At 44.2% G+C, this 22,697-nt stretch overlaps 1 protein-coding gene across 2 annotated transcripts in view; it reads left to right on the top strand.

Annotated features, from left to right (window-relative positions):
- The window catches only part of HHAT (hedgehog acyltransferase), a 349,971-nt gene that overhangs the window by 17,224 nt on the left and 310,050 nt on the right, over window positions 1-22,697 (top strand). For both annotated transcript variants that reach the window (XM_068279706.1, XM_068279707.1), the window contains exon 3: window positions 12,540-12,607. In XM_068279706.1, coding sequence (XP_068135807.1) covers window positions 12,540-12,607 — 68 coding nt within the window. The remainder of the gene's footprint in view (window positions 1-12,539; window positions 12,608-22,697) is intronic.

The following is a 22,697-nucleotide window of genomic DNA, read 5'->3' on the forward strand; positions in this document are numbered from 1 at the left end:
GCCAGCAGTAAAAATGTCACCATGTGATAAATGTCAGAATGTAAATCAGGGAGAGGAAAGATTTGACAATGGGCAAACACTGACTAAATCATTTATACATAATTATTGTAAAAATGTAGCACATTTTTTTATTACATTATTTTCACTGGAGTTCCTCTTTAAAGAAAACCTGAACTGAAAATTAAAAGTCAAAATAAGCATTCACAAGTCATACTTACCTTCCATGTAGTCTACTCCTCAGTCTCTTTCTCCTCTCCTGCATCCTTTTTGTTCATTGTGATCAAGGGAATTTCCTCTCTGCGTCCTCCAGGACGGCCCTCCTGAGATTGTGTAGTCTCCCCCCCCAAATCGGAAACACCTGACAAGAATTAGAATAATAGATTAGTATAAATCCCACCCCTCCACAATCTCCCTCAGTTTTTTGTTAGTTTCCTGGACTCACCACGGAAGCACCTACGGAGTCCTGGTGGTAGGGGAGCCTGAAGGCACCTACTTTTTCTATTTGACCAGGCAGATTTTGACAACTTGCTGTCAGAGGGCGGTTTGGGTCTGTGCTGGGCGCGATCCGGCTAGTGGAGTTTTGAGGCAGCCATACCTTTTCTCCACTTGTTGGGGTGGGAGAGGTCGTGGGATTTCTCCCATTCCACCGCTCTCTCGGACGGCATGGCGGCTGGGTGGACGCTGGCTTCTCTTCCGCATTGGAGTTCCGGAAGTTGAAGCCGGAAATGACGCGGAGTCATGCAGGACATCATATGCGGAAGCGAGGGCGCATAAAGGAGGCGGTCCCGGCGTGTGCATGTGGGTGATCACTTCTCCAGCAGCTTGGCCACACTGTGCAGCTCGGAAGCCGCTCCAGCATCCCCTGGCGCCGCAGGCAGAATACGCTAGACAGCGGACCACCCAGCACGCCGCCAAGACTGCACTGTGTGCAGCGATACTCTGCAGGGGCTATGGAGCAGTCAGCAGAGCCCACTCCAGAGACTTGGCAGACGCCTCCGGCTGTCACTGGGGAGTCAGGACAGCAGCCGGTAGGTGTTTGATTCCTGTTCTGATTCCTGTTTGTTTTTTAGCTACATTATGTGCTGTTTATTCAGGAGCTAAGCGCCCCCTTGTGGTGTGTTTGTCTTTTTGCAGAAGCCACTCAAGAGCACTGGGAAATCTAGCAAGTGTGCTAAATGTGGTTGCAGGCTACCTGAGGGGTCTTCTAAATCCTTATGTGCTGATTGCCACAGTAAATCAAGGTCTCATTCACCTAGGCCCGAAAGCACTACTGTAGCATTACTAGATTCAATAAAATCGATGAAAGAGGAATTGGCTACTACATTTTCTGCATTTAGAGCAGCTCTGCCTCCTTGTCCACTCCAGGGGGTTCCTCTTCCACAGACTCCGGCAGCCTTACCATCATTACCCTCTGCCCAGTCTATTGTAATAACTTCTCAATCACAGGTTCCTCAGACTAGTTCTATCCCCACAGATCAGATGGCACCCTTACCGGTACTCCCTAATACTCAGGGGGGTGATTCGGGGGCTGCCCAAGCTGTTGGCATTGAGGATTCCTCACCGTTATCATTAGAAGACATATCTGAGGGTTCAGATGATGGTGAACTTGTTGAGTCTGATGCTTCAGGAGATCTGTTAGAGGCTAGGATTCCTAGGTATTTGTTCAATTCTGAGGACACATCTGAGCTTCTGAAAGCAGCCTATGATTCAGAGCAGATTGAGCAACCTAAAGCCTCCTCTACTCCTCAGGATGACATTTATAGAGGATTAGAGGATCGGGGAGGTCGGGTTTTTCCTGTCCATAGAGCGATCAAAAGTGTTATTTCAGCTCAATGGAAAGATCCGGAGGGAAGACTGTTTATCCCTAGGTCTTTTAAACGCCGGTTTCCCTTTAATGTTGAGGAACATGATTCATTATTCAAGTGTCCTCGATTAGATGCTCCTCTCTCTGTGTTCAAAAGATACTGACTTATCCTTTGAGGACATGGGTTCCTTGAAGGATCCAATGGATAGGAAAGCAGAAGCCCTGCTCAAAAGAGCGTGGGATTCAACATCCTTCTCCTTTAAACTGGCTATTTCCTCAGTATGTGTGGCCCGTAACTTGGATAAATGGATTCGAGGACTCCAGGAACGTTTGGAAGAGGGCACACCACATGCTAGGATTTTAGAGAGCCTTCCAGTTATTATTAAATCTATTGCTTTTTTAGCGGACGCAGCTACTGAATCTCTCAGAGCAGCCGCTAAGACAGCAGCACTAATTAACTCGGCACGGAGGGCCGTTTGGTTGAATACGTGGGAAGGAGACGTTACTTCCAAGCAAAAGCTATGTGGAATGGCGTTCCAAGGTAACCTTTTGTTTGGACGGGATTTGGATTCGGTCTTGGAAAGATCTTCCAATAAGGCCAGAAAGTTCCCAGATAAAAAGAAGAGTGTTAAACGGCCCTTTCAGAATAAGAAGCCCTTTTTTAGGCAGAACCAGCCAAATAGGGGGCAAAGACAAAATAAGAAATGGACCTATAATGCAGGCAGAGGCAGGCCATTTCTTTTCAATAAACCTCAATCGGCCTCAGCCACTGCAAGGTCCGCCAAGTGACGGCCAGATCCCGGTGGGGGGGAGACTTCTCCACTTCGTTCCGGAGTGGCGAAGGATAACGAACAACGAGTTTATTCTGACCCTAATTCAACAGGGTTACAGAATAGAATTTGTATCTCCTCCTCCCTCCCGGGTTATAGTCACTTCGATTCCCAAAGATCAGATCAAAGCGGAGGCCTTCATGGACTCTGTTTCCTCCCTTCTACAGAAGAACGTGATTCGGCCGGTCCCAACTCAGGAGCAGGGGAAGGGATTCTACTCACGAGTATTTTTAATCCAGAAACAATCAGGGAAGTTTCGAATGATCTTGAATTTGAAACCTTTGAACCCTTACATTGTGGAGAAGAGGTTCAGAATGGAGAGCATCGCCTCTGTTCGCAACCTCATGTCTCCGGGGGTGTTTCTGGCAACGGTGGATTTGGAGGATGCTTACCTCCACATTCCAATCCACCCCCTGTTTCAGAAGTATCTAAGATTTGCTGTCCGGACGGGGGAGTCGATATGTCATTTTCAATATCAGGCTCTCCCGTTCGGGATTTCGTCGGCCCCAAGGATCTTTACGAAGGTTGTGGCAGAGGTGATGTCCTTTTTGCATCTCCACAATGTAAGGGTCCTCCCTTACCTAGACGACTTCCTTTTCATGGCAGAGACCCGGGAGGTCTTGCAGAAGGCGCTAGATTTTTCGCTCCAGCTCTTGAACAGTTTGGGTTGGATAGTGAGCACGGAGAAGTCTCACTTACACCCGGTTCAGAGCTTAATTTTTTTGGGGCTAAGGTGGGACACGACGGTCAGACGTGTCTTTCTACCCGAACAAAAGATAGACAAACTGAGATCAGAGATTCAGGGAATGAGTTTGAATCCTCAGGTTCCCCTCCGGAAATTAGTGTCGGTCCTAGGTCTGATGTCTTTGGCCATTCCAGCAGTAGAATGGGCCCAGGCCCATTCACGAGACCTACAAACCTGGGTTCTGACAAATTGGGACAGAGATCACCGGTCATTAGACAGGAAGGTGACGATACCCGATCGGGTGATAGAGTCTCTTCTATGGTGGAATCATCTAACCAACTTGAATCAGGGACGCAAATGGACCCAGGAGGTTCCATTAAAGTTGTATACAGACGCGAGTGCCTGGGGTTGGGGAGCCCACTGTCTGGGTCACCAAGCTCAGGGACTATGGGACGAACAGATGACCCACAGATCATCCAATTACAGGGAGCTCAGGGCAATCCTTCTGGGATTACAAGCCCTACATCCGATAATCTCAAACTCGGAGGTTCTTGTGTTCTCGGACAACTTTGTCTCGGTCTGCTATGTCAGGAAGCAGGGAGGCACACGGGTGCCGGACCTTCAGCACCTAACATCACAGATCATGTCATGGTCGGAGGCCAACCTGGAGTCCATATCAGCGGTCCACATTCGAGGGATTCACAACAAACAGGCAGACTCTCTAAGCAGGGGCTTTGTGGAAGAGTCAGAATGGGAACTCAATCCCGACACTTTTCGGGAGATCACAGAAAATTGGGGAGCTCCTGTTCTCGATCTGTTTGCCAGCCCAGGGAACGCAAGAGTCAGAGATTTTTGTACCCTGGATCCTTCTGTTTCAATAAACAGAATAGATGCCCTGTCAATTCTATGGCCGGAGGGTCTGCTTTACGCGTTTCCTCCGTTCAAGTTGATACCAAGAGTTCTCAGAAAGATTCTGACAGAACAGGTGGAGGTGATACTGATAGCGCCTTGGTGGCCAAGAAGAGCTTGGTTTCCACTCCTTCAATCCCTAGTAATCAGGGGCCCTTGGCATCTTCCGTGCAGACCGGACCTACTTCTACAAAACGGCCAGGTCCATCCGAACCCAGAGTTCTTACATTTGACCGCATGGATCCTGAAGAGCAGATGTTGAAGGGTCAGGGGTTTTCCGGTGATGTGATTAAAACATTATTGGCCTGTAGAAAGCCAGCTACTAGGAGGAAGTACAACAAGGTTTGGTACACCTTCTCCGCTTGAAAACAGAAGAATGTTTCCAGGTCAGATAGCATTGCCTCAATTTTGGAATTTTTACAGCATGGGGTTCAATTGGGCTTAATCGTTAGTACCCTAAGGGCCCAGGTGTCGGCTCTTTCGGTTTTTCTTTCTAGGCGGCTATCTACTGATGTTTATGTAAAAAAAATTTTGAGGTCGGTGGAGCGTTCACAACCGGTCCCTCAGAAGCTAGTTCCTCCATGGGATTTGTCATTAGTATTAGATTTTCTAACTTCACACAAGTTTGAACCCTTGGATTCGGTCCCCTTAAAGTTCCTTACACTTAAGGTTGTTTTTTTGGTGGCCATTACTTCGGCTCGCAGAGTCGGGGATATCCAGGCATTATCAATTAAAGACCCGTACATGGTAATTCATGCTGACAGGATTATCTTTAAATTAGATCCCTCTTACTTACCAAAGGTATCTACGTCCTTTCATAGAACCCAAGATATTGTACTCCCTTTCTTTTTGGCTGACCCGCAGAATGACAAGGAGAGGAGGTTGAGCTCTTTAGATGTTAGAAGGGCAGTGTTGATTTGTCTGGATAGAACCAGAGAGTGGAGAACTTCCACTAACCTTTTTGTAGCATTTGGTGATTCTAAGAGGGGAGGTCATGTATCTAAAATGACAGTGTCCAGATGGATTAAGCAGCTTATATCCCTAGCTTACTCAGAGGCTCAGTTACAGGTACCTGACCACATTACGGCACACTCGACAAGATCCTTATCAACGTCCTGGGCGGAGAGAGCAGGAGCTTCTCTGGATCAGATATGTCGAGCCGCGACCTGGTCCAGCCACTCGACCTTTATCAAACACTACAGAGTGGAACTCCTTTCAAGTCAAGACCAGGCCTTTGGCCGCAAGGTTCTTCAAGCGGTTATCCCACCCTAAGGTAAATTTCTCGCTGAATCTCAGGTGGGCCGTCCTGGAGGACGTAGGGAGGAAGTGCCGGCTGCTTACCTGGTAGCAGTGTTCCGGCGAGTCCTCCAGGACGGCCGCCTAAGTTCCCGGCCCTATTATATCTATTAATGGTATGTTAGTGGTTGGTGGACTGTTTTCTCTTCATTAAACTGAGGGAGATGGTGGAGGGGTGGGATTTATACTAATCTATTATTCTAATTCTTGTCAGGTGTTTCGGATTTGGGGGGGGGGGGGGGGGGGAGACTACACAATCTCAGGAGGGCCGTCCTGGAGGACTCGCCGGAACACTGCTACCAGGTAAGCAGCCGGCACTTTCCGTCCTCCATTTTGAAAATGGCCATTGCCCATAACAGCTTTCTGGTCAGCACACAGTTAAACTGTAACATCGCCCACTTGAGCCATAGGGAAACATGGACATTACCTGGTACATCAGTTTTCCTCTCAGCTATAACTGACAGCAACTGATATTTTACTGACAGCAACTGATATATTTCAGATCTGACAAAATATTGTCAGAACTGGAAGGGATTATTGTCAGAAGAAAATGGTGAGCTTCTGAGAGGAACTGATGGCGAGGTAACTATGTAATGTTCAATTGAAGTTACCTCATGTGTTTATTTTAAATATTTTTACTCAGTACAGGTTCTCTTTAAGCCCTTTACACATGCTGGATGACACTTGGCCGAGGTGGCGGATAACGACTCCCATTGCCGAGAATCTAAAGTATGTACAGCAATTCCAGACCCCTCTCAGTCACTCGGCCTGCAAAGCTATTCCCGTGCCAGTCCACCCTAACATTGCTAGCCTGCTGGCTAGTGAAACATCTGTACAGCCACAGACCTGCAATGTTGCCTAAGAAGTTTTGCGCCTGGCAACATGCTTTGTACGTGTTTACGAAACTTAAAGGGAACCTGAAGTGAGTAAAATTATTAAAAATAAATACACGAGGTAGCTGCAAATGAATATTAAATACTAACCTCACCGTCAGTTCCTCTCAGAAGCTCACCATTTTCTTCTTACTGTGACCCCTTCCAGTTCTGACAACATTTTGTCAGAACTGAAATATACCAGTTGCTGTCAGTTATATATCAGCAGCTGTCAGTTACAACTGAATGTGCAAGGTAACGTCCATGTTTCCCTATGGCTCAAGTGGGTGTTATTACAGCTTAACAGTGTGCTGACCAGGAAGCTGTTATGGAATAATGACCATTTTTAAAATGGAGGACGTAGCATTCCATTGATCACAGTGGACAAACAGGACGCAGGAGAGGAGAAAGAGATTGATGAGACTACGCAGGAGGTAAGTATGACCTGTGTATGGTTATTTTGACTTTTTATTTTCAGTTCAGGTTCTCTTTAAAAGACAACTGAAGCGAGAGGTATATGGAGGCTGCCATATTTTTTTCCTTTTAAGCAATACTAGTTGCCTGGCTATCCTGCTGAACCTCAGGCTCTAATACTTTTAGCCATAGCCCCTGAACAAGCATTCAGCAGATCAGCTGTTTCTGACATTATTGTCAGATCTGACAAGATTAGCTGCATGTTTGTTTCTGGTGTGATTCAGACACTACTGCAGCCAAATAGATCAGCAGGGCTGCCAAGCAACTGGTATTGTGTTTTTTTTTTTATTATTATTGGTTTTTTTTAAACCGCAACAAATGTTATTCAGTTTTCCAAAATTTGTAGAACTGAATGAAAATCGATCGAAAAAACTGGTAAAAATAAAAAAAATCTATCGAAATTCAGATCGGACATGTTGGAAATTATCGTTCTGGTAGGTAAATCTAACAGAAAATTGCATGGTGTGTACCAGGCTTTAGACTCATCCATACTATCCCCAAACCCCATTCCCATCCACCACCCTCATCTCTGGTTGACTCACTTCTGATTAACAAAAAACGGCGTTGTATTTCCAACTGCCCCAATTTACTCTGTAGTTGTTCCATTAAATACCACTTGGTAAACTTAAAGTGCTCCATCAACTTGTTCATTTCTTACCTAGTGTACGTCGCCAGTATAAAAAGTCTCCACTTTTTAAAGAAACCTGTGTTTTTTCATCCTGGTAAATAATTGCATCCAGTTTATCCTGGGGAAAAAGATGAGTCTGCTTGACTTCCCATACCGTAGGAGCACTTGCATATATCCATTTGTTGAGCAACACTTTGTGTGTGTGTGTGTGTGTGTGTGTGTGTGTGTGTGGGAGGGGGGGGGGGGGGAGTTGGGGATGGATATAGTGATGATATGTGCTAACTGGCTTAAAGCGGGATGGTCACCATACAAATCTAATTTCAACAGCAACTGGTCTGAGTGTATTAAAGGGGAACTTTAGCCTAAACAAACATACTGTCATTACGTTACATTAGTTACGTTAATTAAAATGGATAGGTAATATAATCTCTTACCCACACTGTTTTAAAAGAACAGGCAAATGTTTGTGACTTCATGGGGGCAGCCATCTTTTTCATGGGGGCAGCCATCTTTTTGGTTGAAAGGAGGCGACAGGGAGCATGAGACACATTTCCAACTGTCCTGTATCCTGATCACCCCTTCCAGCTGCGCGCGCTGGGCTTAAAATCTCAAATTCAAAATAAAAAACAAAAAAACAAATTTGCTGCAAAACAGCAGTAGGAGAACAACAAAATCAGAAATTCCATCATGCTTTGCACAGCATCAGGGGAAAAATGCCCGGGCAGTTTTCTTCTGTGCAGCTAAAAATGAGGCTTGGGTAAGAAAAACAAAGTTCTGATGCTGTGAAACTGTTAAAGAAACACCAAGCCTTTTCAGTGCCACTGAGTAGATTTTTAGTCTGGAGGTTCACTTAAAGTGATAAAGATGCGAATCCTGCATTCAAAACTTGTAAAACTTTTTCTGCTGTTGTGGTTTGTAGTTATCACATACTTTAGGAGCACTGGCCCTAGTGGCAAACAGTGCCAAAGAGTTGAATGCTGGGAGTTCTTTTTATCTATAATATATTCCTCCTCTTCCATTTATTTCCCTGCCTAGTTGCTCATCAGAAACACCCTTTGATCACTTGTGTTTACAAGCAAGGCTGAGGTGACTCAGTGATTGGATGTGTAAATAAAAAAAGGACAGTGCAGTTGTTAGTGGGAGTGTCAGTGGGAGTGTCTAAAGACTCTGGAAGGAGAAAACAAGAGTCAGGGAGGATATGATGTCAGCATCAGCTTGGCAAGATGGCCACTGCCTAGAGTAGGGTTTTCTGCTTTTTATTTATAAAATTCACAGGAATCATTACGTGGATAGCACAGTACAACTGTTACGTAAAGTAGAAGTAGTATTTATCTACTTATATATGTGTTTTTTATTTCTAGGTTAGCATGAGTGTCGCTTGTTCTTTAAGGGGGCCTTTGGATTAACAGATAGAGATTGAGAAGGCATATCAGAGACATATTAATTAAACTGGTATTGTTTTAAAGGAAATAAATATGGCAGCCTCCATATCCCTTGCACTTCAGTTGTCGTTTAGGGAGCATTGCACATGCAGTGGGGAAAAGTGTACAAGTCCTTTTTTCAAACATCGATCAGCACACACTGCAGCTAGTTTGCTATTCGTGTAAGCACAGAGTAACAGCCTACATCTCAGAGCACCATCTTAAGACTTTGTAATCACAGTAATGAGTAAAGGTGGCCACTAACGGTCCAATTTCTAGTAAAAAATCGTTAGAGCGATCAGAAATTCTGATCGGATTGGTTGTAAATAATCTCAGTTGATGGGCACAATCGATAATGAACGATTATAAAAACAATCGTCCGATTCAATTTTCGTCGAACCAAAATTTGGATTTTCTTGTTGGTCGTGATAGAAGCAATGATTGGTTAGTTGATGGTGTAGTGAACGATTTTTCGCCTGATCAGAATTTCTGATCGCTCAAATAATTTTTCGCTGGAAATTGGATCGTTAGTGGCCACCTTAAGTATAACTATTGGAGGTTCAACCACCTTTTCAATTTAATTTAATTGAAAAGTTGAGAGTATGTACGTGGGAGTGGGGGGTTGGGCTGTAGGGAGGTGACCGTGCAACTGGAAACAGGAAGCAAATATGAATTCTTGCAGACAGCAATAAAGACCTGGCGGCAACTTTAACTCTCCCGCACTTTATCCTGATCCATCATCCGAAAATATATTTTTTCAGATAATTTTGGGTTGCAGTTGTGGAATGATCACTGTACAGACATGCTGTTCAGCTACAGACTGAGCTATAGTTACATATATAGTTACATAGTTATTTGGGTTGAAAAAAGACTTGCGTCCATCAAGTTCAACCAGAAAACAAAGTACAACACCAGCCTGCTCCCTCACATATCCCTGTTGATCCAGAGGAAGGTACAACACCAGCCTGCTCCCTCACATATCCCTGTTGATCCAGAGGAAGGCACAACACCAGCCTGCTCCCTCACATATCCCTGTTGATCCAGAGGAAGGTACAACACCAGCCTGCTCTCTCACACATCCCTGTTGATCCAGAGGAAGGTACAACACCAGCCTGCACCCTCACATATCCCTGCTGATCCAGAGGAAGGTACAACACCAGCCTGCTCCCTCACATATCCCTGTTGATCCAGAGGAAGGTACAACACCAGCCTGCTCCCTCACATATCCCTGTTGATCCAAAGGAAGGTACAACACCAGCTTGCTCCCTCACATATCCCTGTTGATCCAGAGGCAGGTACAACACCAGCCTGCTCCCTCACATATCCCTGTTGATCCAGTGGAAGGTACAACACCAGCCTGCTCCCTCACATATCCCTGTTGATCCAGTGGAAGGTACAACACCAGCCTGCTCCCTCACATATCCCTGTTGATCCAGAGGAAGGTACAACTCCAGCCTGCTCCCTCACATATCCCTGTTGATCCAGAGGAAGGTCAAAAACCCTTACAAGGCATGGTCCAATTAGCCCCAAAAGGGAAAAAATTCCTTCCTGACTCCAGAGGGCAATCAGATAAAATCCCTGGATCAACATCATTAGGCATTCCTAGTAATTGTAGCCATGGATGTCTTTCAACGCAAGGAAAGCATCTAAGCCCCCTTTAAATACAGATATAGAATTTGCCATAACTACTTCCTGTGGCAATGCATTCCACATCTTAATCACTCTTAAGCTACATACACACATACAACAACGATCGTTCATTGTGAACGACGAACAAACTTTTAATTGACGAAAGAACGACCTAAGTAAAGTTAGCTTTTAAAGGTGTGTAATGATCTGATCGTTAAAACGAACGTTACATCACGTAAAGCAACTAAATATAAAAATGAAAAGTTCCATGGAGAAAAAGCGAAATGCGCATGTCAAGCCTAGTATGAATGACCGTTTTCCAACGATGTACTACTTTTGCAAACGATCGTCGTTGGAAAAAATCCACCAAGCTAGATCGTTCGTTTTTAACTATGTGGCTCGTCCGTCGTTAGACTTAATGGTCGTTGGCTGCTTTTTTTTAAACGATCGTCGTTTGAAATGATCGGGGAACGATCGTTTCAAATTACTATAGTCGCATGTGCGTACGCACCTTTACTGTAAAGAATCCTTTTCTAACTAAATGGCTAAAACGTTTTTCCTCCATGCGCAGATCATGTCTTCTAGTCCTTTGAGAAGGCCTAGGGATAAAAAGCTCATCCGCCAAGCTATTATATTGCCCTCTGATGTATTTATGCATGTTAATTAGATCCCCTCTAAGGCGTCTTTTCTCCAGACTAAATAAACCCAGTTTATCTAACCTTTCTTGGTAAGTGAGACCTTCCATCCCACGTATCAATTTTGTAGCTCGTCTCTGCACCTGCTCTAAGACTGCAATATCTTTCCTGTAATGTGGTGCTCAGAACTGAATTCCATATTCCAGATGTGGCCTTACTAGAGAGTTAAACAGGGGCAATATTATGCTAGCATCTCGAGTTTTTATTTCCCTTTTAGTGCATCCCAAAATTTTGTTAGCTTTAGCTGCAGCGGCTTGGCATTGAATACGATTATGTAACTTGTTGTCTATGAGTACTCCTAAGTCCTTCAAGTTTGATGTCCCAGTCTGTATCCCGTTTATTTTGTATGGTGCTAGACCATTGGTACGACCAAAATGCATGACTTATTACATGTTCAGATTTATGGAAAGAGGAGGGGGAAATGCAAGAGCGGCACCACAACATAAACTTGTTTCAACTTTTAACTGATAACTTGTTTAAAATGCATCGGGGGAGAGAAATCCAACCAGACAGAGCATTACTAGGGCGGTCAGTAGTGGGGGCTCGAAAAGGTATAAATATTATTTGTATGCAATGACCAATTCCAGGGATGACGCACACGGGCGTCGCTAACCCCAAATATCAGTGGCACGTGCCCCGGAACTATTCTGGGGTGCCCCAGATGTCCCCCAGGCAGCTGTGGTGCCTCAATGGCGGGCATGCTGGGAGCTGTGGTGCATCAATTGGGGGTAGGCGGAGTGCTGTGCTGCCTCTATGTGGGCATACTGAGTGCTGTGGTGCCACGCAGGGCGCTGTGATGCCTTTATGGGCGCATGCAGGGAGTTGTGGTTCTTCTATGGGGGCATGCTGGGAGTTGTGGTGCCTCAATGGAAGGCTAGTGGGAACATGGGAGAGGGTCCATTAGAAGGTCAGGGAATGCTTTTGGGGGGACTGCCAGACAGCCTGGCTGCAGGCCACCCGCCCAGCAGAGAGCAGACCAGACAGCACAGACATCAGGTAACTCTGTCTAGACGTGGCACTGCCTATTTATGCAATATGCTGCACTTTTGTTTTTTTGTATTAAAGGAGATAAGACTTTGTCCAACATTTCACTGGGCAGGCCTACTTAGACTGCTGTTAAGTTCATGTAAATGTGGCTCCACCCATGATCACACCCACATTCTGGTGCATGGTCACACCCATTTTTTGTCTGGAGTGCCCAAAACTGCCCCGGATCTCTTTGGATCCTAGCAACGCCCCTGATGATGCATCAGTGTTCTTCTTAACCTGTTCATAATGATCTGTTTTCTCCTACAGAGCATGAAGACAGACTGGATGAAGTTGTTGGCTTGGAACCGGATTTGTCATTGTGGGGCCTTAAGAAGGTAACTTTCCTCCTAACGCATCTCCCATTATTATTGCGATTTTTGCTTCCTGAGTTATTTACTTTTTTGTCTTAAAGCGGACCTGAACTTAGAACTTCCTCTCTGCTCTAAAAGATAAGCAGCAGCATAATCACCTTAAAGTGGATCCGAGGTGAACTTTTACTCATTGCATAATTGTGTTCCTTTCCTATTGTTTATAGGGCATTCCTCAAGCCCAAAACTTTTTTTTTTTATTTAAATACTCTAATTCCCTATAAACTAAATAAACCACACCCACAGGTTTTCAGAGAGCCTTGGCAGTAGCAAGGGCTCATGGGAGCTCAGTGTGGGCAGGAGGAGGGGGAGGTATTACTAGCCAGAGATTTCAGAGGCAGAGGGGAGGAGGGAGGAGGAGGGGGGATTAGGCTGATGGCTCAAGATACAGATAAGCCTGCCTCTGTGTAATGTTTACAAACAACATGGCTGCTGTCATTGTATCACAGGAAGAAATAATCATTTTGATTTGCAGCTAGATTTGCTGTGTAAACTATCTAAACTTTAGATAAGATATATAGACAAGTTACTTATTATAGTTAGTTTTTCATCTCGGATCCGCTTCAAGGCCTCTTTCACACCAAGACATTGCGTTTTAGGTGACGTTAGGTCGCATAATGTGCCCCTAACGCAACGCATGGTGGTGTTGAAGTTGGACGTCAGATTGAGCCGCGTTATGCAGCTCTTGGGGCGCTGTTTTCGTTCTATCTAAACTGATAGAACAGCTGCTCCATGATAGTGATGGGAAGTCCGGATGTTTTCAAGGATTCGGATGATTCGAATCGGATCATTGAAAAGATCCAGATCTTTGAACCGAATCATTTGAATCATTTTACTAGAGAAGCAGACTGGGGGTGAAATGACTAGCAGGACAGGACTTTCCCTGCACTGTACATTCTGTATGTTCCTGTTTTCTCCAGACAGACATCCACTGTGAACCGAATCGTTCATTGTGATGATCCGGATGATTCGACTCACAAAAAAGATCCGGATCAAATGAACGATTCATTCATGATCCGGACAACACTACAAGTCCAGGTTAGGTCACCACAGTGCAGTGAATATTAATTAGCCATGTGGCTAGTCACTGAGCATGTGCAAGCAGCCTAACCCAGCTAAAGCCCAGCCCAGTATAACGCACAGCATGCAGCACTTTCCCAGAACGTCCAGCGTTACACTGTAACGCAACGTAGGCACTGTGAACAGCCCATTGATTTTTCATTACTGTGAGTTGGGCTGCATTACAGGCTGCTCTAACGTGCGCCTGTAACGTCCCACTGTGAAAGCAGCCTTAAAGAAACCCCCCCCTTATTTTTGTTACAGCTGATAGAAATCATGCAATAAATCTGCAGTATGTCTACTTCCTGCTTTCATAGAAGCAGACATAGGGTTAACAACTTGTGTTTACATATTAGCTGTGTCTGTCGTGGCAGAGGAGATTTCTGAGCTGACACAACTGAGAGATCAAATTACACTTGTTGTTAGTCACAGATGAGGGGGAATTCGTCAGGCTAAACTCTCTAAATACATACAGAGTGCATTTCTCTCTGTTTTTCTTCTGTCCTGTGCAAGAGTTCAGGTCCACTTTTAATGCCACTTGCAGGGGGAATTGTGCACCCATTCAGAGGTGATTGTGGGTGACTGGGACTCTAAAAAGACTTTTTTTTTGTTCTGGAGTTCCTCTTTAAATGATAAATGAATTGTTAACATGAGGACCACTTATCTGTTTATTTTGTCCTCCTCAATAGAATAGGATGCATCTGTTACCAATTGCATCATACCAAGTGCATGGTACCGGGAGTGCTACAGCCTATCTGTACTATACAGCTATGATACTGCTGCACGTCCAAGCCTTAAAGCAGCAGGGACAGCCATACTATCCCAGAGGAAAAAACAACAACATGTATAAGTAGAAAAATACTTCATACTTTTACATATGTACTGCCTCTGACTGAAGCCAATCCTGATGTCATTTCTTCCCTTACTTTTTTTTTTTCTACCCCTAGAAACTGCACTGTCATATCTAGCTTGCTTTGTAAACACATGTGAACATAGATCAGATTTCAGCAGCTTCAGTAGAGGAGTGAGGTGTATTTCACTTCACAGCCTCGTGTCACACTGAACTACCCTCAGCCAATCAGTGAGGAGCAGGAATGTGGAAGGGGAGATAAGAAGCTGTTCTAAAGGCATTTTATTGATACTGTTTGAAAATATCACCAAGGAGAAAACTTAGGAAAAAAAGTGAATTGAATAAGGGACAAAGTTTTTAATACCTTTCTATGCAATCCAAAACTAAGATTAAAAAAAAAAATTCTAAGATTGTGATTTCAAAAAATCTTAAAGGAGAGGTGAAACTAAACCGATAAGATAAATAATTGTATTTATCCTCTTTCTCCTAAAAATAGCTTTTTTAGATGTCTCACTGTTTTTTATATTTCAATCTAGTTTTTAAGTTTTTACTGCTTTATTGTCTCTTCTCAAGCATGCCAGAGCTCAAATCTATGAACTATTGACCCCTTTTATCTCTTTCCTGCTCTCAGAAGCCACTTTCTGCTAGGCATGTGTTTTATGGCTGTACTTCCTTATCAGTAAGGGGTATGCTATACTCCGACCCAGTCCCAAACCAGACAGAAACTGTCACTTGCTTACCTGATGTTTAACTCTTTCAGGCAGAGAAAGAAAAAAAGGAACACAGCCTAGTTACTTGTGTTCTTGGCACTGTACATACACATGTCTATCTCATCATGTCACATGTCACCTCGGGTATCCTTTACACATATTTTAAAGAGAACTCGAGGTGGTTCTTTGAGGGGCAGATGGGACATAGAGGCATGTTCTCTGCCTCATGACATGCCTCTGTGTCCACTCACCGCCGCTCTCTGTCCCCCCACTGCCACGCCCCCTGCCACTCCCCTGCCTCCCTGCTGTGAGAGAGAGATCTCTCTCTTTCCAGCGTCGAAAGTGGGGCAGTGAGGGCCACAGGAGCGGCAATTTTGACAGCTACCTATCCGTCCAGCCCCCCAGATCAGGTAGGATAATTTTTTGAAAATTGTATGAGCCCACCTCAGTCTCTCTTTAAATAAGTACAGTAATATTCAAATTCATATTCACACCCATCCACAATATGGATCTCTGCAGCAGATAAGCTAACCAGCGTGTGGGTATACGAGTGTTCCCTTCTCCAGTGTTAATTATTGGCAGTTTGCCTAATTGCCAGTGATGTATCTGCTGTAAGCGGATGAGAGCGGACAGTGTCACCTCCCTGTACTGTACGCCACGTAGACTGAATGTCACTCGCGCCTCTGCGCTCTCCCTCGCCGCTGTCAGCTAACTGACTCTCATTGCTCCCTGTAATGAAATGTAACTGCCTGAGCAGTCTCCATGAACCTCATTAAACGGGTTAAATGTCGCAAGAGCTGATCTGACTAATAGAACCCAAAGGGCAAAACCGGCTGTCTGCGCAGTCAGCCAATTGAGGAAATCAAAGAGGACCTGGGTTGTAGGTTAATAAGGGTGAATTCGCTTAAAGGGAATCTGAAGTGAATATAAAGTTATGAGATAATGGATAGTATGTGTAGTACAGCTTAGACCCGGTTCACATTAGCGGTCGCCGTCCGGAATCGCCGTACCGGAGCCGGACCGCATGCAGAACGGACGCACGGCATAGCAATGAAAGCCTATGCGTCCGTTCACATGCGTCCGTTTCGTCCAGACCGGATCCGGACCGCATCCGGACTCTGGCATAAGACCCAACATGCGCTATTTTTTGGTCCGGCTCCTCCGGCAGCCGTATCCGGAGCGGAGCCGGACTGCACCATCCGGCCAATACAAACCAATGAGAACCGGAGAGCGCACAACACACTGGCTAAAAATCCGGATGTTCTACCCCACTTCCTATGCGTATTGAAGCGGCGATTTTGGATGGGGACACATGGGCAAGCATTTTGGAGTGGAGCAGCAGTGATTTTAAACGTGCTGGAGATGTTGGCAGTATGTCGGAGGTGGAGGTGAGTGCTAAACAGCGGAGGGCCTGATTCCACAGGTCCACCTTCTGCTGAACTCCCAGACCCCAACATTTTTATTCCTTTTCTACTATCTTTTGCCAAACGGATCCGGATCGCATCCTGATGAACACCTGATGCAAACTGACCGGATCCGGATCGGATCCGGATCAGAACCGTACGGTTCCGATCCGGATCCGGTCCGGATCCGGTCAGGTCATCCGGTCCGTTTGGCAGAGAACCGCAAGTGTGAACGGGGCCTAAGGGATAGAACATGGGTAGCAAAGAAAATAGTCCAATATTGTTTCCAGTACAGGAAGAGTTAAGAAACGTCAGTTATTATCTATGCCAAAGTGCTACTCTGAGCTCTCCGACCCAACTTGGGTCAAAGATGGTGCTGTTTTCTAAAGCATTTATACATCTAAGAAACTGAGAAAAACAACTTGAGATAAGGTTTTACTGCAGGAAAGTTCAAAGGGTCATTAGCTCTGCTCTGTTTTATAGTTTAAAATACAGAGTGTTGTTTGTAATTGGAAGTATGACAGAATGATACGATGTTATAAAAAAAATATATATAACTGAAAATAAAAATATGAGACTCTTTTCTTTGCTACTAATGTTCTATTTTATCATAAGGTTTTTTTTATTTTTTTATTTTTTTATTTTGCTTCAGTGTCACTGTTTAACCAGTTCGGCCTATCTGGACGAGCTTCCTCGTCCAGATAGGCACTGCTGCTGCCGCCGGCTGGTGCGCGCGATAGGGCGCGCCACCGCTGCCCGCCGCTAGCCCCCCGATCAGTGAATGGGAATAGAATTCCCATTCACCGATCTACCTTCCCCGCAGAAATACCGACGCTTTCTCTCCAGACAGCGCGGTATTTCTGCCCCCAGGAAACATCTCCCCAGCATTTTAGTTCCTGGATGCGAGATCATTCGCATCCAGGACTTTTTTCACTGTGGCCATCTTGTGGCCAAATAGTAAACTGCACCAACATACAATTTTAATAAAAAAAAACATTATTTTACATTTAAAATTAGCAGTTTCCCTCCCACACCAAAAATTACCCACATACACTTTTTGTAATTAAAAAATAAAATAAAAAATACAATAAAAAAACAAACAAAAACAACATAAATAGTTACTCAAGGGTCTGAACTTTTTAAATATGCATGTCAAGAGAATATGTTATTATATTATTTAAAATTATAAGCTTACAAATCAGACACTACTGGGAGGAAAATAAGGGATCCACTACGCCTCAATTTATATGGGACGCTAATAAGGCCGTTTTAAGAGGGCAGTATGCAGGGGCCATAAAAACCGCTAGAGATCAGGTGTATGCCTCACTGCAATGGAGGGAAAAAATTGCTACCGACTTGGAAGCAGAGTTTATTACCACTAAGACTACTACAACGTATAACAAATGGCAAACGGCATTACAAACTCTAGAACTCTATAGAATAGATACCACTAAAAAGAGTATGCTGGACCTAAGACAAAAGATATTCGAGCACGGTGACCGAGCTGGGAAAATGCTAGCCTGGCTCTCCAAGGACTTTAGGAGTATGACCATCATACCACACATATCATCTGACTCTTGTAACCATATTACTGACCCAGTAGAAATGAATAAAAGTTTCTTCCAATTCTACTCTGACCTATACTCTAGCCGTCTTCAAAAACCGGTAGAGGCCTTAGACAACTATCTAGAAGCAATAGAATTACCCACACTGTCCATGGAAGACACAGAGGCACTTGAGGCTCCAATCGCCCTTGATGAGGTGATTAATGCCATAGCCAGTATGCAGACTGGCAAAACCCCAGGCCTGGACGGTTTCCCCGTAGAATATTACAAACAGTACTCCAAACTAATAGCTCCTAAACTAAAAAATACACTCCAACGCTCATTTGAAACAAACTCCCTACCACCTTCTATGACAGAAGCTCTAATAATAGTGATTCCCAAACCAGGGAAAGATCCCAGTAAATGCTCCTCATACAGGCCAATCTCCCTCCTGAACACGGACGCAAAGATACTAGCCAAAATTTTAGCCACTAGACTAAATTCTTATATTCTCAAACTGATACACCACGACCAGTCAGGCTTTATGCCTGGTAAAGGCACTGATATAAACATTCGTAGGCTGCTGACCAATATTGTCGCCTCTCACTCCAATCCGGGCCAGAGAGTAATTGCGTCACTAGACGCTGAAAAAGCTTTCGATTCAGTTGAATGGGAATATCTGTGGGCGGTACTACGTAGATTCGGGTTTGGTACTAACTTCATTAAATGGATCCAATTACTTTACGATTCCCCCAAAGCTAAAATCAAAACAGGGAACACAATTTCACAGTTTTTCTGTTTACGAAGGGGTACTAGACAGGGCTGCCCTTTGTCACCAGGTCTATTTGCACTGGCCATGGAGCCCATTGCAGCTAAAACCAGACAATGCACCCTGGTGAGGGGACTATCGATTGGCAACCTGCATGAAAAAATATCTCTTTATGCAGATGACGTACTTCTTTACCTAAATGACCCCCATTCCTCTTTAGATGCAGCACTCCACCTGTTTGAAAAATTTGGAGATATGTCCGGCATTAAAATTAACTGGGATAAATCAATCCTGTTCCCTATAGACGCCGCACCTAACCCACCACGTAAACTAAACTCTCCGCTATCAGTAGTAAACCAATTTAAATACCTGGGAATTCAAGTAACCAGTGACCTCACCACATATCAGAACCTTAACATAGACCCGGTCATTCACCAACTTGAGTCCAGATGCGCAGTTTGGAATAAACTCCCACTTACACTGATAGGAAGGATTAACCTTCTTAAAATGATTTTCCTACCTAAATTTACGTACCTCTTCCGCCAATGTCCTGTCTGGCTCCCTTCTGCCCTGTAGAATGTACCCTAGCTTATGTTAACTTATTTCTATGTTAATGACCAGACACTTGAGGTCGTTTCAAAGGGGTTAAATAAAAGGGGTTTATTTACAAATATACATATGTACAAGTTAGATCATACAAAGTATATGTCTCACATAATGGCTCTATATACCCTATGCACAGTCACACACTTGCATTAGCTGAGCCCCTTTCTGTCCATCTCAGCATTCCAAGAGAGAGAGAAGCTTTTCAAGCATTGTCTTATATCTGGATACCACAGGTATAGAGACTCCTCCTCTGTGTTATACATCATCAATAGTTCCTGCCCTTAGCAGCTGGGGGGAAGGAACTTGTTGTAGCTAGTCCCATGGACCATTGTTGACAAACCAGATAACTCAGTTTCCTCTCACCTTGGGTAGCCAGTTCCTCAATGGCCATTTGCGGGGGCTGGGGTCAGTGTCAGAGGCCATTGTCTTTGCTGTGTTATTTACTCATATGTAGATGTGTGTGGTTGTAAAAAGTCATTTATGAAACACAGGCTTTGCGCAAGGCGCCAGCTGATCCACTAGATTCACTGTAAATCTCTCATAGCAACATAAATGTCCAGACATATTTTTCCATTAAGGCACACATGGAAATACACAGTTTATACCGATAAAATACAACATGCCCTCTTCAAGAAAATTGACAAAATTATTCTAACTTTTATTTGGGCAGGAAATCAGCCTAGAATAGCATTGGATGTACTGCAGCTCCCTAAATCTAGAGGTGGATTGGCTCTTCCACACCTCCAGAAATACTACTGGGCCTCTCTGCTTGTCACTATTAGATGGTGGTTCTCCCAAGAAGTCACTAATCCAGCGGTGAGTGCAGAGGCGGCAGTATTGGGCTCCTACGAACAGCTTACTAATCTACCCTATAGAGGCCCCAAAGCCAATTCCCAAACTACGCTACTGATGACAACTACATGGAAGGCTTGGAAAGTAGCTAGAACCCCCTTTATAGCTCCAGACACAATCTCTCCTTACACGCCTCTTTGGGGTAACCCCTCTCTTCAGCACTTTACTACCATTCCTGACCCCATTATATGGGCAAGATATGGTATAAAAAACATATCTCACATACAACATGAAAAATCTATCCATACCTTTAATACACTTAAGACCCAATGTGATCTTCCAAATAAATACTTATTCCGATATCTGCAACTTCACCATGCGTATAGATCACAATTTGGCTCCCAACCACCTGATCTGCAAACAGATAAGATTGAAAAACTCCTATTGACTAAAAATCTCCCAAAGACCCTTTCTGCTATCTACGCAGAATTATCAGATGCTAATAACTCTAGATTGGCAAAATGCTACCGGAAATGGAAGGCAGACATCCCCTCTCTTAGTGATAAGGAATGGGATATAATCTTAGAGGAACTCCCCTCAACAGTGATATCCGCAAGCGACCAACTTATACAAATAAAATTTCTACATAGAATATACCTTACCCCTGCACGACTACACAGGATGAACCCTACCCATTCTGATAGCTGCTGGAGATGTGTGGTACACAGAGGAGATTTTGTCCACATTTTCTGGTCGTGCCCGACAATTATCCCTTTCTGGGAAAGTATACTCTCAATCATTAATGCTCTATTAGAAACAGCGATCCCTAGAGACATGGGTTTATTACTTCTGGGCAGAATAGAGGCGGTCAATATTTCAAGACATAAGCAAACGCTGCTTAAAATATTATGCTTTCAAGCAAGGAAAGAAATATTAAAGTTCTGGAAAAAAGCATCCACTAACGGTTGGCACCTGGGCCAAATCAATTAACAGTGCTCTACCACTATATAGAACTACCTATCTAAATAGAAAATGTCCAAAAAAATTTAACAAAATATGGGGTATCTGGGAGGATAGGGTCTTAGATCCTACTAACGACAAATTTATCCCTATTGTTGACTAAATAACTCCTGGGTGGGTTGGGGGTGGGGTGGGTGGCGGGCGGGGGATGGGCGGGCAACTTTTCCTTCTTTCCTTTTTTTCTTTCTTCCTCTCTCACCTCTTACGGGCCAAGCATCAGTAGAAGCTCCTCAATTGAGGCCCGCCTTTGATTTCTCTCTCAGTGCGAGCTGCTTCTCCCGCTCGCTGTTATTTATGCTTGTTATGCGTACCTGGGACTATATTGTCATACTTACCACGGACTGAACACCATGCTATATTATAGCCCAGCAAAATCTACTACTATGCATAATATGTTGCTGTAATTACTACTGTGGAGGAGGTATGCTTGTACTGACTATTACTCCTTTCTTAAGTGTGTAAACTTTGACAAAATCAATAAAAATTACCTGTTAAAATTATAAGCTTATTAATAGTGATGGATGCAAATTGAAAAAATGCACCTTTATTTCTAAACGAAATATCGGCACCATAAATTGTGATAGGGACATTGTTTAAACGGTGTAATAACCGGGACAGATGGGCAAATAAAATACATGCCTTTTAATTACGGTAGCGTATATTAATTTCAAACTATAATGGCCAAAAACTGAGAAATAATGAATTTTTTTTCAATTCTTTCTTAATCTTCCTGTTAAAATAGATTTAGAAAAAAATAATTCTTAGCAAAATGTACTACCCAAAGAAAGCCTAATTAGTGGCGGAAAAAACAAGATATAGATCAATTCATTGTGATAAGTAGCAATAAAGTTATAGGCGAATGAATGGGAGGTGAACATTGCTCGGGTGCATGAGATTTTCGGACTGCGGTGCTGAACCGGTTAAGCACTGCAAGGACTGGCGGGTGTCAGCAGCAGCAGTAACTTACCGCTCGCCTGTAAATAAACTCTACCCCCCCCCCCTTTCATCGCCGCAGTAATTTTAACCACTTAACGACCAGCCAACGTCGATAGGCGGCGGCTGGTCGCAGTGGTGTTTCCATGGTTTCCTGTCAGTTCACGGAGGGAGTCTCCATGAACAGCCTGCGAGCCTCCGATCGCGGCTCGCAGGTGAAATGTAAACACCCGGGGAAGAAATCCCTGGTGTTTACATCGCACGGCGCTGCTGTCACAGCAGCGCCGTAAAGGAGATGGGCGATCTCCGGCCTCTGATTGGCCGGGGATCGCCGGCATCTGATAGGCTTTAGCCTATCAGAGGCGGTACAG

The sequence above is a fragment of the Hyperolius riggenbachi genome, chromosome 4, assembly GCF_040937935.1.
Source record: "Hyperolius riggenbachi isolate aHypRig1 chromosome 4, aHypRig1.pri, whole genome shotgun sequence".
Lineage (NCBI taxonomy): Eukaryota > Metazoa > Chordata > Amphibia > Anura > Hyperoliidae > Hyperolius > Hyperolius riggenbachi.